Raw genomic sequence first — 15,309 nt, 5'->3', positions numbered from 1 at the left:
AGGCAACGTTTCGACCTATAATTAGGTCTTTTTCAAGCCTACAAATAACAAAGAAGTACTAATAAAAAAAAAAAACACAAAACAAATACACGTCATAGATGCGATATAAAACAAACAGTACAGAAAGTCTGAAGAAAATATATGGTTGCAAATTACATTAAGCAGGTAGGTAGTTGTGAAATACAAAATACATACCAAAGTATGAAAGTCAGTAGATAGTTATCAACTACAACAAGCAAGTAAATAGGTAGTTGCAAAAACCACAATACATACCAAATAACATAAGGATCAGGATATGCAGTCCATGTTCCACTGGCTCAATGGGAGCTAATGACAGTCTTTATATAGTAACTGGCCACAGCCAAAATGGATGCAAGCCCGCCCCTTGCTAGGTCATATCCTGTGGAACGAGGCTAAAAGGTTGCTAAGCAACCATATAACATGTGGTATCACAGCTATGACATGTAGATGGTCGTGTGGTGCAGAGTGTAAGCTCGTGCCCACGACCCAAAGGTCGCAGGTATGATCCCCGCATGACTCCGGCAGCCGGCTCAAGGCGGACCCATCCCTCCGAGACCGGCAAAATGAGCAGCCAGCCTGGTGGGGGTGGAGGGGGGGGTAACGAGCAATAGCTACCTAAGAGCACAGGGCAACAAGCAGTCATATAGCAGCATAATAGGGTATAAACCACAGTATAGTTAAATAGATGCAGACAAGGAAAAGCACCAGCTGCCGGTAAGATCGGGGCTAAACAAGGCGCAGGCGTCATGACGTAGAGGCACTGTGTATCAATATGGTAGAGCTATACACAGCAGAAGCTATGAGCGGTGATCATGTGGCAGCGTCTGATCACGTGAGAAAGACGGGGTTCACGTGACCGTGCGTGTGACGTCAGCGCGTCGTGTAGTACCAGTGAGTGCATAGTAACAAGTGATGCGTGAACATTATGCGTCATCTAGAGAAGTATATAGTAAAAACATACTAATAAGGAGTAATAGATGTAATGAAAACCGGCAATATAGCAATATATAAGGGGAATAGACCAGAAACAGTGTCAGGTGAAAAACCATACAGAAATTAACACATGCGTGAAAAATATACGGTGATGCTCATGATGAACTGTGGTAAAGATGTCAGGGGAAAAAAGGGCTGGAACATAGACCAAATGAAGATCCTAAAAAAAGACAAAGAAAAAAGCCGTGGGGGCTTTTCCCTGGTGGGTGTTGGTCTGCACAGCAAAAGCCACTATTTACCTCCTTGTTCCAATCCCTGCCCTGAGGCCTACATTGCGTTGGTCCAAAAAGATGTGGCAAAGTTAAAGTGTTTTGATGGTAAATCCAAATTTGGGAAACCAAACATGAGTAAATGTGAATTTGATGCTTTAAGATCTTTATCTAATGATACAAATATCACAATAAAAGCAGCTGATAAGGGCGGGGCGCTCGTTGTAATGGACACTACTAAATATCTTAATGAGGTCATGCCACAATTAGGCGATGGTGACATCTATGAAGCATTGAAGTCTGATCCCACTGCTCGACTTCAAATTCAGAATTTTACTGAATGATGCTATGATGGACGGCACCATTGATGCCAAACTCCTTCGCTTCATTGATGTCCTACATCCTAAATCTCCAACCCTTTACATCCTACCTAAAATTCATAATGATTTGTTGAACCCCCTTGGAGACCAATTGTCTCAGCATGTGGTTCTATCTTCACAAACACAGCAATATTCCTTGATAAAATACGTCCTTTTGCCAACAATGCTCTCTCCTTCGTACAAGATACTGGTGACTTCCTATCTAAAATCTTTTATCCCGCGGGTTGTTTTTGTGAGTGCCGTGGTCTCCTCTCTTCTACAGCCCATAAATGCCAATTTTGGGATCCTCGCCTGTTGTGAGAGTGAGGGTCTACCTTCTTGTGTGATGCATTCCCAATATAATACAAATACATTAGTAGCCTGCACAAAAGCACAGCCAACACCCAACATATGCATTATAGCCAGCTGTAGGTACTCCACACACATACAATCCTGCCTTTACACTCAGGGCAGACCACTTAAACCATGCACGCAAAACAAAAATTCTGGGCGAAGGCTCGTGTCCCAGAATGGCGAGCAGATGACAATCAATGATATTAGAGGCTTCCTCAAAGTGATAGTTTAGTCTAACTGCGCTCACAATGTATGGTCCTCTAGACCCGCTTATAATTTCTACCCCTGGTCCCGGGGAGTCAGTGATTGGAAAGCGTTTAAATACCTCCAAGCTCTTGTGTATGTGTCCCATTTGATTTGAATACTAATTATATGCAGGAAACCCCTACCAGACTCATTGGGCAGAACTGTCGCTTCTACATTTTCCTGGGGTGAGAGCATACGACAATTCCCTTGGACCTCTGAATGACCCAGGGTGATAACCTTACTTCATTCCATAAGGACATACAACTTCACATGGATAACCTCCATATCTAATTAAAAATGTTATCACTTGGCCTAAGGACCCCAATCATGTCAGAATTGGGAACCAGGGACACCAGGACTGCGACGGTGACAAGAGGGGATCCTCTACGTCTAAAGGAAAGAAGGTTGTATCACCAACTCAGAAGGGGGTTTTTAACTGTAAGAGCAGTGAGACCCTGGAACTCTCTGCCTGAGGAAGTGACAAAATCTATTGAGGAGTTTGAGGGAAAAGATGTCTTTTTAGTGTGCTACGATACTACAGAATATAGACATTTAATAACCGGAAGGGTTGTGATCCGGGTATCTTCCAATCATCCGTCTTAGAGGCAGGTAGGAACTTTTTCAAATGTTGATCCAGTGATTGTTCTGATTGACACCATGGAGTTGAGAAGGAATTTTTTCCTCCAAAAAATGAGCAAATTGGCTACTGCCTCCATTAGGGGTTTTTTTTTTGCCGCCTTCCTCTGGATCAACATGCAGGAGTGGGTGGAAACGGGCTGAAGTGGATGGACACTTGTCTTTTTTCAGCCTAGCATACTATTTTACTATGTTAGATGAGCTCCAAATCAAATGTCATGAACCCGGTGACAGAATCCCTTTAACGAGCAGTTGTAATCTAAGTAAATCTGCACCCACTTTGACATGACTCTGATAACTACTGCTGTCAGGTCATTTTTGGTCATCATGATGATTAATGACCCTTTCAGGTCATGTAAAACCTTCCACACGACTTCTCCAACCGTCTGCTGACTTCTACAACATTTGTCTCACAGCTTTTGTTCCAGGATGAAGATTTAACCAATATTAATGCTACAGAGACTAATGTGAGGGGCGATCAGCGGTGTAAAGAGGGGATTCCTACAAGTAACCGCCCAGGTGAGTAGTAACCACTAAATACAGCAGAGAAGAGTCACAGATTCTCCTCGGTCACCGGCTGCAGATAGTTAAGTAGATTCCATGGCGACCTAGAGCAAAACTAAGAATGCCCCTCCCCCACTGGGATAAATATAATATTATATTTTCTTATCTATGGGGCCAGACCTTGTTTCAGCGCACTCTCCCCATCAAGCTGCCCACTATAGTTTCACTAGGTAATAGTGCCACCCCTCCCCCCACCGTTGTGATCTCCCTTTATGTAATAGTGCCCCCTGCTGTTGCCTCAGTTAGTAATGCGACTTCCTCTGAGACTCCAAACATTGATATAGCTAGAGTCCTATGGGCCCAAGAGCAAAGTTTAAACACCAAAAGATTTAATTCCATATCATTCCTGTCCATCTCCAAGTGGCAGCATCATACTTTTATGTCCCCCAAACTACTCCCTCATCCTCCAAGGTCCTGCAAACAGTCCCTATCATCCTCCAAAATGCTCACATCATATTCCACTGTACCCCAAACAGCCCCCATGCTCATCAATGTACCTGAACAGACCCCATTATCCTCCACTTTTCCCCATCATTCTCAGTTGTGTTGTGTGCTCTCTCACCGGCTCACAATGTGACCTCACTTCTTTCCCCCCGACGCGGTCACTCAACTACAGTGAACACTGGAGCCTGGAGGGAGGTCACTCTGTCAGCCTATGAGAGAGCGGGACACAGCAGTACCGTGAGTAAGACTGTCAGCACTAGTAGCGTCAGGAGCTGCCATAGCTTTGAGATCAGGGGCAAACTAGGTGGCCATAAACATGTGTGGGGCAACCCAGCTTGGTTGTCACCTGCCCCCCTGCCCCCGGCCTAGTCCTGGTCTGACATGACAGGATATAGAATTATTGTATGTACTAAGCTGTCTTATAGATGAGCAGCTCTATGTTTGCTGTACACTGTGTGTTCCTGACATCCGGCCTCATGGGAGATTTTATATGAGTTCTTTTAATGGAAAAACAGAAACTGATCTTGGTGCAGAAATGGCCGAACTCCATCTGTATGGAAAATACTATTTCTGTAGCTTGGGCTCGGAGATCTACCGGGAGCAGGAACCCAGAGGTTGTACAGGACTCTCCTGTCCAGTACTTTTCATGACCCTTTTTCAGACCCCGTGGGACCCCCATGTTATTGATGAAAACCAGAATTTGCTTGTAAGTCCCGATTCACATCTGCAGTTTCTGGTGATGTTTTCTGCACCGACAATCACTTAGTGTTTAAGTGAGCTGCAAACCAAGTGACTTCGATGAGTGAGCGATTCTCACTCACTCGCTCTGTCAGGATCCGTGTTTACATGGGCTGACAGTCATCCGTAATGGCTCTTTTCAGTGATTACTCTAGCGTCTGTCAGCCTGTGTAAAAGCACCATTAGATGATGATTACATTTTGCTACATGACTTGTTATTTCTATAGAAATGTTATAAAATATCAGCATCATTTATAAGGTTTGTAGTATTAAAAAATAATCAGCTTTACTCTCTGCAGATGAAGGTATCGGGAGCTCAGAGGGAGATCTGATATCTGCAGATACTAAAGCAGAGGATTGTGGTATCACACAAGATACATATGAAGAACCTGCCATTATCCCAGATATCCCCTCAGCCCTTCACAGCCAAAATACATCATCTGATCCTCTTATACAGGTCCCATCTTGTGATCCATCACACACTGATAAAGGGCACAGAAGGGGAAAACATCAAGAAACCCATACAGGAGAGAAGCCATTTTCTTGTTCAGACTGTGGGAAATGTTTTGCACAGAAAGCAAGCGTTTTTAGACATCAGAGAATTCACACAGGAAAGAAGCTGTTTTCTTGTTCAGAATGTGGGAAAAGTTTTCCACGGAAATCAGCCCTTGTTGATCATCAGAGAATTCACACAGGAGAGAAGCCATTTTCTTGTTCAGAATGTGGGAAATGTTTTGCATTCAAATCAGTCCTTTTTGATCATCAGAGAATTCACACAGGAGAGAAGCCATGTTCTTGTTCAGATTGTGGGAAATGGTTTGCACATAGAGCAAACCTTTTTACACATCAGAGAATTCACACTGGAGAGAAGCCGTTTTCTTGTTCAGAATGTGGGAAATGTTTTGCACATAAAGCAAACCTTTGTACACATCAGACAATTCACACAGGAAATAAGCCATTTTCTTGTTCAGAATGTGGGAAAAGTTTTAGACAGAAACCAGCTCTGGTTAATCATCAGAGAATTCACACAGGAGAGAAACCATTTTCTTGTTCAGATTGTGGGAAATGGTTTGCACATAGAGCAAACCTTTTTACACATCAGAGAATTCACACTGGAGAGAAGCCGTTTTCTTGTTCAGAATGTGGGAAACGTTTTAGACAGAAACCAGCTCTGGTTGATCATCAGAGAATTCACACAGGAGAGAAGCCGTTTTCTTGTTCAGAATGTGGGAAATGTTTTAGACAGAAACCAGCTCTGGTTGATCATCAGAGAATTCACACAGGAGAGAAGCCATTTTCTTTTTCAGACTGTGGGAAATGTTTTACACTGAAATCAAACCTTGTTGATCATCAGAGAATTCACACAGGAGAGAAGCCGTTTTCTTGTTCAGATTGTGGGAAAAGTTTTACACAGAAAACACACCTTTTTAGACATCAGAGAATTCACACAGGAAATTAGCTGTTTTGTTCAGAATGTGGGAAAAGTTTTAGACAGAAACCAGCTCTTGTTGATCATCAGAGAATTCACACAGGAGAGAAGCCATTTTCTTGTTCAGATTGTGGGAAATGTTTTACACGGAAAGCAAAGCTAATTCGGCATCAGAAAATTCACACAGGTAAAAAGTAAAGTGACATGTCATACACAAGAAAAAGGAAGCAATTTAGGGCACTAAGTGATGAGTAAGAAATGTATGTAATTACTGATAAACATCTGTTATCCAGAAACAAATATAATCCAGATATCCCTCCTTTATATCAGGCATGTACATAGACTATTTCACACAGATACATATAACTGCGTCTCTAAACTTGTTTCTAACTGTTGATAAAAGTTTACTTGTATAACTTACATGTTTGTATTTGGGCCGATCTTTCCTCTTCCTATTAGATGATGTTTCCTCAGAACTGATGGAGATGAGGGAGAGCTGGTACCCATTATGTGTATAAGTAGTGAGGGGAGAATCACTGCCGATCCCGGACTTTGGGGAATTTGTTAGGACATTTTTTTGTTTTGAGAATGATCCTTTCATAAATGATAACCATAAGAACCGTATTCCACCGCTGAGCCCAGCAAGGGCGTCTCCCCTCCATCTCATCACTATAGGGTCATATACTAGGAAGAGTCGCACACAGTAATATACAGCTGTGATCACATGGGAAAGGTTCTACAACTTCAGTGTAACATATCCAACTTTATTTATACAGGACTCCAAAACTTGGGCGCAAGCAAGCCACCTATACGTTTCACACTCAGGTGAGGTCTTAATTGTCTGCAAGGAGGTCAAGAGGGGTGTCCTTAAGAGCACCGGGAAGGGGGGAGTGGAGACACCTGGGGGTGAGTGGGTTGGGGATGATGTAGTTTCTCCCCCAAGGAGCGCACCCAGAAGGCTTGCTATTCCCAATTATTGTTTTACAGACTTTTTAAAACCTCATACATAATTTAAAGGAATGCTTCCATCCAATAGGTGGGACTGCAGAGATGTTGTTCAATTTTCCTTGTTTGCAGGTCTAAAGTAAAAATTCACATTCCTTGTTACTGGGCTAATTATTTACTGTTATGGTTATCTCTAGAGATGAGCGAGTATACTCGGTAAAGGCAAATGCTCAAGCGAGCATTGCCTTTATCGAGTACCTGCCCGCTCTAGATGAAATGCTTGGGTGCCAGCGCGGGGGAGCGGTAAGTAGCAGGTGTCAGCAGTAGGGAGCGGGGGGGTGGGAGAGAGGGAGGGAGAGATCTCCCCTCCGTTCCGTTCTCCCCCGCAGCTCCCAGCCCGCCGCCGGCACCCGAACATTTAATCTAGAGCGGGCAGGTACTCGATAAAGGCAATGCTCGCTCGAGCATTTGCCTTTACCGAGTATACTTGCTCATCTCTAGTTATCTCCCATGTTCTTTATCTAAATGCTATTTATCTAAACCTGTCTGTGCCCTCTTACCCTCTACCATGTTCCTGCCCTCCCATGTGATCATGTGTAGTTAGAAAATACGGCTATAGATTTGTTCCATTATAAGCCTGAGGAAGGGCCCTGCACAGGTCCAAAAATCGCTATAACATCATATATTTTGTTAGCCGTTAAAAGCTATCATATCTACAAGGTAACTTGATTTCTGTAACTGAGAACAATCACATGTTTGCACCCTGATATGGACTATTGTGCCGTACTATCTCTTCAAAGTTACAACTTGTATAGATAGATGTATAAAGGCATTCCCTATATCCTTAGTTTAGTGATCAGGCTTTACAGGTAACACATTTCCACCACCACAGCGGTCTCCGTCACATCTGACATACCATTGCTTGAACACACATTTAAAACGTTCTTCTAAAAACAGCTGATAGCCCTTATATATTACGCTCACTAGGGATCCTCCCTCCTCCCAGCTAACCTTATAAAGGCTGGGGGATATTTCAGAGATCTTACACAATATATTCATCTATCAATCATTAGCTCCTTTCAGTATATACATATGACCAATGATATCCTTATATGCAGACATTATTCATAAAAAAACAAAAAAAAAACCAATTTTTATAAAGAGGGTATAAAATACTCACAAGCAGATACAGTTTAAACAAGTTCCACATATATAATACTAGCTGATGTACCCGGCTTCGCCCGAGTTAATTTGCTACTGGTGTTTATCTGGTTTTCACAGGGAAAATCTTATGAAGTCGTCGTTACTTTAGAGATACCGGAAAAACATATGTTCACCATTTTGCATAGTTCTCTGCGTTACCCAGGAAACACCACGTGGAGGTAACCATGCGACGTTTCCTTTATGTAAAATGACATTAGGAAGTGAGAGAATTAGATTCCATGCATAAAATTTGGATGCTAATTCTTTTGCGCATAGAATTGAATAATCAAGTTGGGACCAATTAGCTTTTCCTATTTATGACATAATTAATGCTAGTGCCAAATTTCACGTTTCTATGACACCGGAAAGTGAGTAAATTACATTCCGTACGTAAAATGTGGACGCTAGCTCTTTTGCGCTAGAATTGAATAATCGAGTTGGGACCCATTAGCTTTTCTTATTTATGACATAATCAATGCTTGTGCCAAATTTCACGTTTCTATGACACCGGAAAGTGAGGAAAATGCATTCCGTACTTAAAATTTGGATGCTAATTCTTTTGCGCATAGAATTGAATAATCGAGTTGGGACCCATTAACTATTTCTATTTATGACATAATCAATGCCCGTTCCAAATTTCATGTTTCTATGACACCAAGAACTGAGAGAATTAGATTCCGTACGTAAAATTTGGACGCTAATTCTTTTGTGCATAGAATTGAATAATCGAGTTGGGACACATCAGCTTTTCCTATTTATGACAGAATCAATGCTTGTGCCAAATTTCACATTTCTATGACACCGGAAAGTGAGAAAATTACATTCCGTACGTAAAATTTGGATGCTAATTCTTTTGCGCATAGAATTGAATAATCAAGTTGGGACCCATTAGCTTTTCCTATTCATGACATAATCAATGCTTATGGCAAATTTCATGTTTTTTTATAACATTGGGAAGTGAGAGATTTAGATTATGTACGTTAAATTTCGACGCTAATTCTTTTGCGCTAGAATATAATAATCGAGTTGGGACCCAATTAATTTTCCTATTTTGGAAATAATCTATGCTTCCGCCAAAATTCATGTTTCTACGACATCGGGAAGTTGGAGAACTTTTGGCGAGTGAGTCAGTGAGTCAGTCAGTCAGTCAGTGAGTCAGTGAGGGCTTTTCGTCTTTATATATATATATATAGATTTACTTATTGATTTTTTTTAAATTTCCAATTAGAATATGACTGACAGATTCTGTCAGGAGGAGAAAGTTTCTGCAAAGCAGAGAATCTCATCAGAATTCTCCTTGACACAATTGTCCCATATGAAAATCACAGAAGCATCTTCATTTGTTTTTTGAGCAAAGCCGCAATGAAAACGCAGCTCACAGCTATTTTATTGGTCTTGCAAATTATTTCCAATTGTAACCCCTGCCATGCAGGCTAATATTTGTGCAACCTCTAGTTTCATGCTTAAATTAAATGACAGTATGTGCTTATTATTACATTAAGACATAAATTGTTTTGTGCATGTATTTGTACATTGCTAATTGGCACCTGCAAGGTTAACTATTCAAATGTTCAGGTCTACAACTATATATAGATAAGCTGTAGACTATGACATTTTACACATACAGCCCATAATCACCTGTATTTAGTTCTACACCTGAGGCCTTACAATCTAATGCTGAAATTAAGTCTCTATTCAACTCTTTGGATAAAGAAAAGAACTAAAAACATGGAGAGACATGCATGCAGTCACTAAGTATAGCAAGTTGACGATGATCCACAAGGGGTTACACATAAGAAAAACCTACAACCGTGTTCTGTACAGAATTTACGGAGAAATGGAATAATATCTTGTCGGAATGTTCCTTAAGGCTTCCGGAGCTGATTATGAAATATGAACAATATGAGCTTCAAGAACTAAACATGAACATTGGAGGAACTGAGAAATCACTTATAGAAACAGTCAGTCTGACTGAATATGAAAATATGCAGATAAGCATCAAGGTAAATCGATTTAAACTGGAGGAATCCATCATGCTGATAAAGAAACACAAATTTGAGAGGGACCAAACAGATTACAACAGAGGAGAAATCTACAAATAGAAAGGTAACACCCCTCACGGGAAACCGGAATCGATTATGAAAGATAAAGGGCAGAACAAGTCATGAACAAGAGTAACCTTCTCCTCGTCTGATTTTATGGAATGGGATACAAATTATAAATCGTGAAGCCGTAACCAATCAAGCTCAGAAGATTCCACCATCAGAAATGAAAGCAAAACAAGAACATCAAAAAAAGGTTAGAAGAGCTAGAAAGAAAAAGGAGATACCCGAGTCGGGTGGGGAGGAAATGAATAATAACATAGGACTTCTAACCCCTGTTGTTACATCTGAAGAACAACTATAGGTTCTAAATAAAGGACTACATTTTGTACCGAGTGAAGATTTTGAATTATTTCCAACCTTTACCCATCTGAATCGGTTCGTCAGAGCCCTTGTAGTTACAAAAACATTTCTTTGAGGCCAATATGGATAATGAAAATGTTAATTCTAGAGGGATTAGCAAAACACAATGAATACCAAAGAAAACATTTTGCTGAAGTAATGGCACTACTAGATCTTCAGGATTTGGAAAGAGAGAGTGCAAGTACAGAAATAGAGAATAAAAAGAGAAACCAAGCATGAATATATGGAACTGTTCTTTCTACCTTATGTCAGCAAGAATGAAATGTGTGGAGGACTTCCAGCAAATGATGGAAACAGAACTAAAAGAATTACAAAAACAGTTACATAAAGTGAAGTCAAAATACAGAAATCTATCAAAAAACAATACGAAATGCTGAAAATCCTAAAGGCTAATGTAAATATCATTCTAAAGAAGTTGGATAAGGGTGGAAATATAGTTCTTATGGGCTACATTATATTCAAATCTTATACATAAAATGCTGGACAATGATCAACTCTAATGAAAGGCTCAAAGAAGATTCAACACAAGAATGCATGGAGAAACTACATACCTTTTGGAAGAAGGTCAATGCCCTGGAAGCTCTAACAAATAAGGAAGCTACTCTCCTACACCCAGAGCACCCAATAACTGCTAAGTTTTATGGATTACCCAAAATCTATGAAAACATTTTTCCTCCACCTATGCGTCCAATCGTTGCAGGCATTGGGTCTCCTTGTGAGCACTTAACTCCTTAGTGACGGCCCTATAGTCTTTTTACGTCCTGCTGTTGCAGAACGTGTATGGAAGGAAATAGCGCCAGTATCTCCTTCCATACAGTGCGGGCATCAGCTGTTTATTACAGCTGACAACCGCGGGCAATAGCTGCAATTGGCCGTTCGTCCAATTGCGACTATTAACCCTTTAAATGCTGATGTCAATTCTGACAGCAGCATTTAAATCCTCCAAACGATGTTCGGGGGGTCCTGTACCCCCCCCCCCCCCCCCCCACACGCGCGGTGAGATCGGGGGAGCTATGCAGATGTCATGGCAGCCGGGGGCCTTCTGAAAGGGTGACTTCATAGACTGCCTGTCAAAAAAGCAGCATGACGTAATGCTATAGCATTATGTCATACTGCTCAAGAGTAACGATCCACGCCACCATATAGTAATTAATGAGAATAACTCACCTGGTGCCCAGCGGGGTTCCCGTAGACCGTTAGATCCTATGGGAACAACCCGCCAGCACCTGTGATCCGAGTATGCCTGTAGTAGTATACGAAGAGACTTCAGATATCCTTCGATGGGGAAGGAGAGCCGCCGGAGTAAAAGCAATCCCAAAGAGAGAAAAAATCCCCCTCAATGGGTTAAAACAAGCAAGCTTCAAATTAGAAAAAAGCTCTTTCCGCGCTCCTGCTGGAGCTCCTCTTCGGAAGAAATAAACTGTCGTAGCAGACAGTATTTATATAAATTAATCATAAATTTATTTCCGAATAAAAAATTGCATGCAAGTAAAGGTCTTGCAGCAATAGTTCAACAACGCGTTTCGGCGTTCTACAGACGCCTTTCTCAAGTATACAGAGTGATAAAAATGCAACATTTAAATAGCATGTCTTACCTTTTTGGAGGTGGGGGTTACAGGTGCTTGGCGCGCACCTCCGTACCGTGTCGCTCTGGCGCGGTATCTAGGTGTCATAGCTATGCAGCGGAGAGGGTGTTCCAGCGTACATGTACGCTGGTACTGAACGTAAACTCCGTAATTTTAGAAGGGAAGGCACGCTAAATGTGTAACTCCCGATCTGATGTGTGAAAACAAAAACTCCGACCTTCAAAGAGATTAATGCAATCACATTCATTGTGCTAAAAATTCAATCTAGATCCATTAATGGAGAATGTTAATATAAAGATAGAATACTATATGGTGGAATTGTATATATGCATACATCAATGATGAATAATATTGAAATGATATATTACGGGTGATATGTAAAAAAATAAATATTTAAATTAATCAAAAGGGAATAAATAGAAAAAACACCTAAAAAATGGGCCCGTTACCAATGAACTCAATAAATCAATACAACCATAATACCTTATCAAAAAACAGGGATATATACCTAAAACTTCATGCTAAAAATCTAGAACAGATGGTGATGGGAAAATATATATAACGGTTACTGATAAAAAATAAATATCAACATTTTTCTAAAACCTCGTTCAAACCAAACGGAGTTAGGGTATTTAATCTAAAAATCCAGAACATCTCTCTCGTCCTTAGTTGTGCAAACGAGAGAGTGTGAATATGTTCTACTGGTGTTATTTTCATGTCCTTTGGATTTTTGTTGTGTTTCTCCGAAAAATGGCGTGAAACGCTGTGTTTAGAATAACCTGTTATATTAAATCTATGTTGATTTGCCCTTATATTTAAAGTATTAGTGGTACGTCCTATATACTGCAATCCGCATGGACATTCAATCAAGTATATTATGAATTTAGAACTGCAATTTAAAAATTGATTGATTTTTATATGTTTTTGTTCTTTCGGGCAATATACTGATTTTCTCCCCTGTGTAATATTACTGCAGCACTTGCATTTTCTCTTGCCCCAACAATAAACTCCTGTCACCATAGGTTTTTTTATTGTCTCTTTAATGAGTTTTTTATGTGGATTAGATGGGGCCAATATGTTTTGAATTGTTTTGTTTCTGCGGTAAATTACCTTAGGTTTATCTTGTATTTCTTTGTTTAAAATTGGATCCCTTAATAGGATATTCCAGTTATTTCTCATTATTTTTTCAATCCTAGTTGCTTGGGAATTATATTTTGTTATAAATAACACATTTTTTTCTGAATCTATTGTTTCTATTTTGTGGGAAATTTTTAGTTGGGTCAGTGGACTCATTGAGTGCTTTTTTATAAGCAGCATCAATTAAATTCGCAGGATAACCTTTTTGTTTAAAACGATCTTTTAAAACCTGTGCTTGGGAAGAATAGATTTCTATTGACGAACAGTTTCTACAAATTTTTTGAGATCTTCCATTTCACCATTTTAGGTGAAATGGAAGATCTCAAAAAATTTGTTTTGGGGATAAATTTTAGCTCCCTTTGTGCATCCAGACATAAGATTAGGGCCACAATGGGTATATTTCTGAACACGGGAGAAACAGGGGTATCCATTTTGGGGTGTAAATCCTCATTTTCATGGGCACTATAGGAAAAAAATGTCTTTAAAATGACATATTTGCAAAAATATGAAATTTTATTTTTTTCTCCTCTAAATTTAATTAATTCCTTCAAAAAAATCGTGGGGTTAAAATACTCATGACACCCCTCAGTGACTACATTAAGGGGTGTAGTTTTTAAAATGGGGTCATTTGTGGGGGTATCTATTATTCTGACACTAATGAACCTTTGCAAACTTGGCTTGGTGCAGGAAAACAAAGTGTTCCTCAAAATGCTGAAAAGTAATGTTAAATTTGTATGTCCTCTAAATGGTTAAAAAAAACACAAAAGTTTTTCAAATGTGCATTCAGAATAAAGTAAACAGATGGAAATATATATCTTATAAAAAATTTGTACAGTATGTTTGGATATATTTGAGATATTACAGTTGAAAATGTGAAAAAATGACAATTTTTCAAAATTTTCCCAATTTTGGTGCTTTTAATAAATATACACAAATTATATCGGTCTCTTTTTACAACCAAAATGAAGTACAACATGTGGCGAAAAAACAATGTCAGAATCACTTGGATATGTAAAGTCTTTACGGAGTTATGCTACGTTGAACAACGCATGTCAGATTTCCAAAATTTGGCTCCGTCACTAAGGCGCAAACAGGCTTTGTCACTAAGGGGTTAAAGGAAACAAAATAGGGCAGTAAAACCACCACATGGGTAAAATCCCTAAAGTGTCTGGTCCTTAAGCTACAAAACAGCTTGGTCCTTAAGGGGTTAAACGCGACAAACAGGGGTATCCATTTTGGGGTGCAAGTCTTCATTTATATGTGTCCTGTCTAAAAACAAAAATGGAAATTTTCTTACTGATAATTCCCTTTCTTGAAGACCTCATGACAGCATACGCCGGAGGCTGCTGACCTGCTGGGACAGGAAGGGGCAGAGCATAAAAGAAACCTCCCCTCCAACACCACTAGTGTTTGTCCTGTCCCTTCAGGACAGCAGCGGCAGAGCTCAAGCATATGCTTTCACATGCCGCCAGATCAGGACTCGTGAAGGCATCGGGCGGCATCGTTCCTGGCAGACCCGGTTATGCCAGTGGGAAATACCTCACCTGGGTGCTAACCGAGACTGTGTGGGCCTGGGTCGAAGGACGGGCTCTCCGGCACCACCGTGGCTGTCATCCAGGTGGCAGCCGCTACATCGGCTCCCTGGCACTAGCGGCTGTTGTCAGACGCTCTGCAAGGGGGCGGGGCATCAGATAGAGTGCATGGAGTGGGCAGGGCCTACCGCTGCTTGGCGACAGATTCAAAAATAGCAGAACCAGCAGAACCCTGTAGGAGGCTACTACAAGTGGGGATCAGTTCCTAAGGACAGAAGTCCAAGCCCACAGTACAGGATATCGGCCAGGGAGAACCCAGACAATCTCCAAACTGTAAGTGTTCCTATGGGCCAAACTACAAACACCTGCACTACATTCCCTTTACTAATGGAGTTCTAGCTTGTCATGTCAGGACAGGGATACTCAAAAACCTAGGGAGGTTAGGAGG

General features: G+C 40.6%; 1 protein-coding gene across 1 annotated transcript; it reads left to right on the top strand.

The window, feature by feature from the left end:
* The first annotated feature begins 1,574 nt into the window (after positions 1-1,574).
* Positions 1,575-6,876, top strand: LOC136593124 (gastrula zinc finger protein XlCGF57.1-like). Its single transcript, XM_066588637.1, has 3 exons — positions 1,575-1,793; positions 3,187-3,337; positions 4,864-6,876. Exons 1-3 carry the CDS (start codon positions 1,575-1,577, stop codon positions 6,021-6,023), a joined length of 1,530 nt encoding a protein of 509 aa, XP_066444734.1. The 3' UTR covers positions 6,024-6,876.
* Positions 6,877-15,309: the final 8,433 nt, after the last annotated feature.

This window comes from Eleutherodactylus coqui, unplaced genomic scaffold (genome assembly GCF_035609145.1).
Source record: "Eleutherodactylus coqui strain aEleCoq1 unplaced genomic scaffold, aEleCoq1.hap1 HAP1_SCAFFOLD_128, whole genome shotgun sequence".
NCBI classification, from domain to species: Eukaryota; Metazoa; Chordata; class Amphibia; order Anura; family Eleutherodactylidae; genus Eleutherodactylus; species Eleutherodactylus coqui.
Note: the sequence above shows the minus strand (reverse complement) of the source record. Positions and strands in the feature narration are given on the sequence as shown.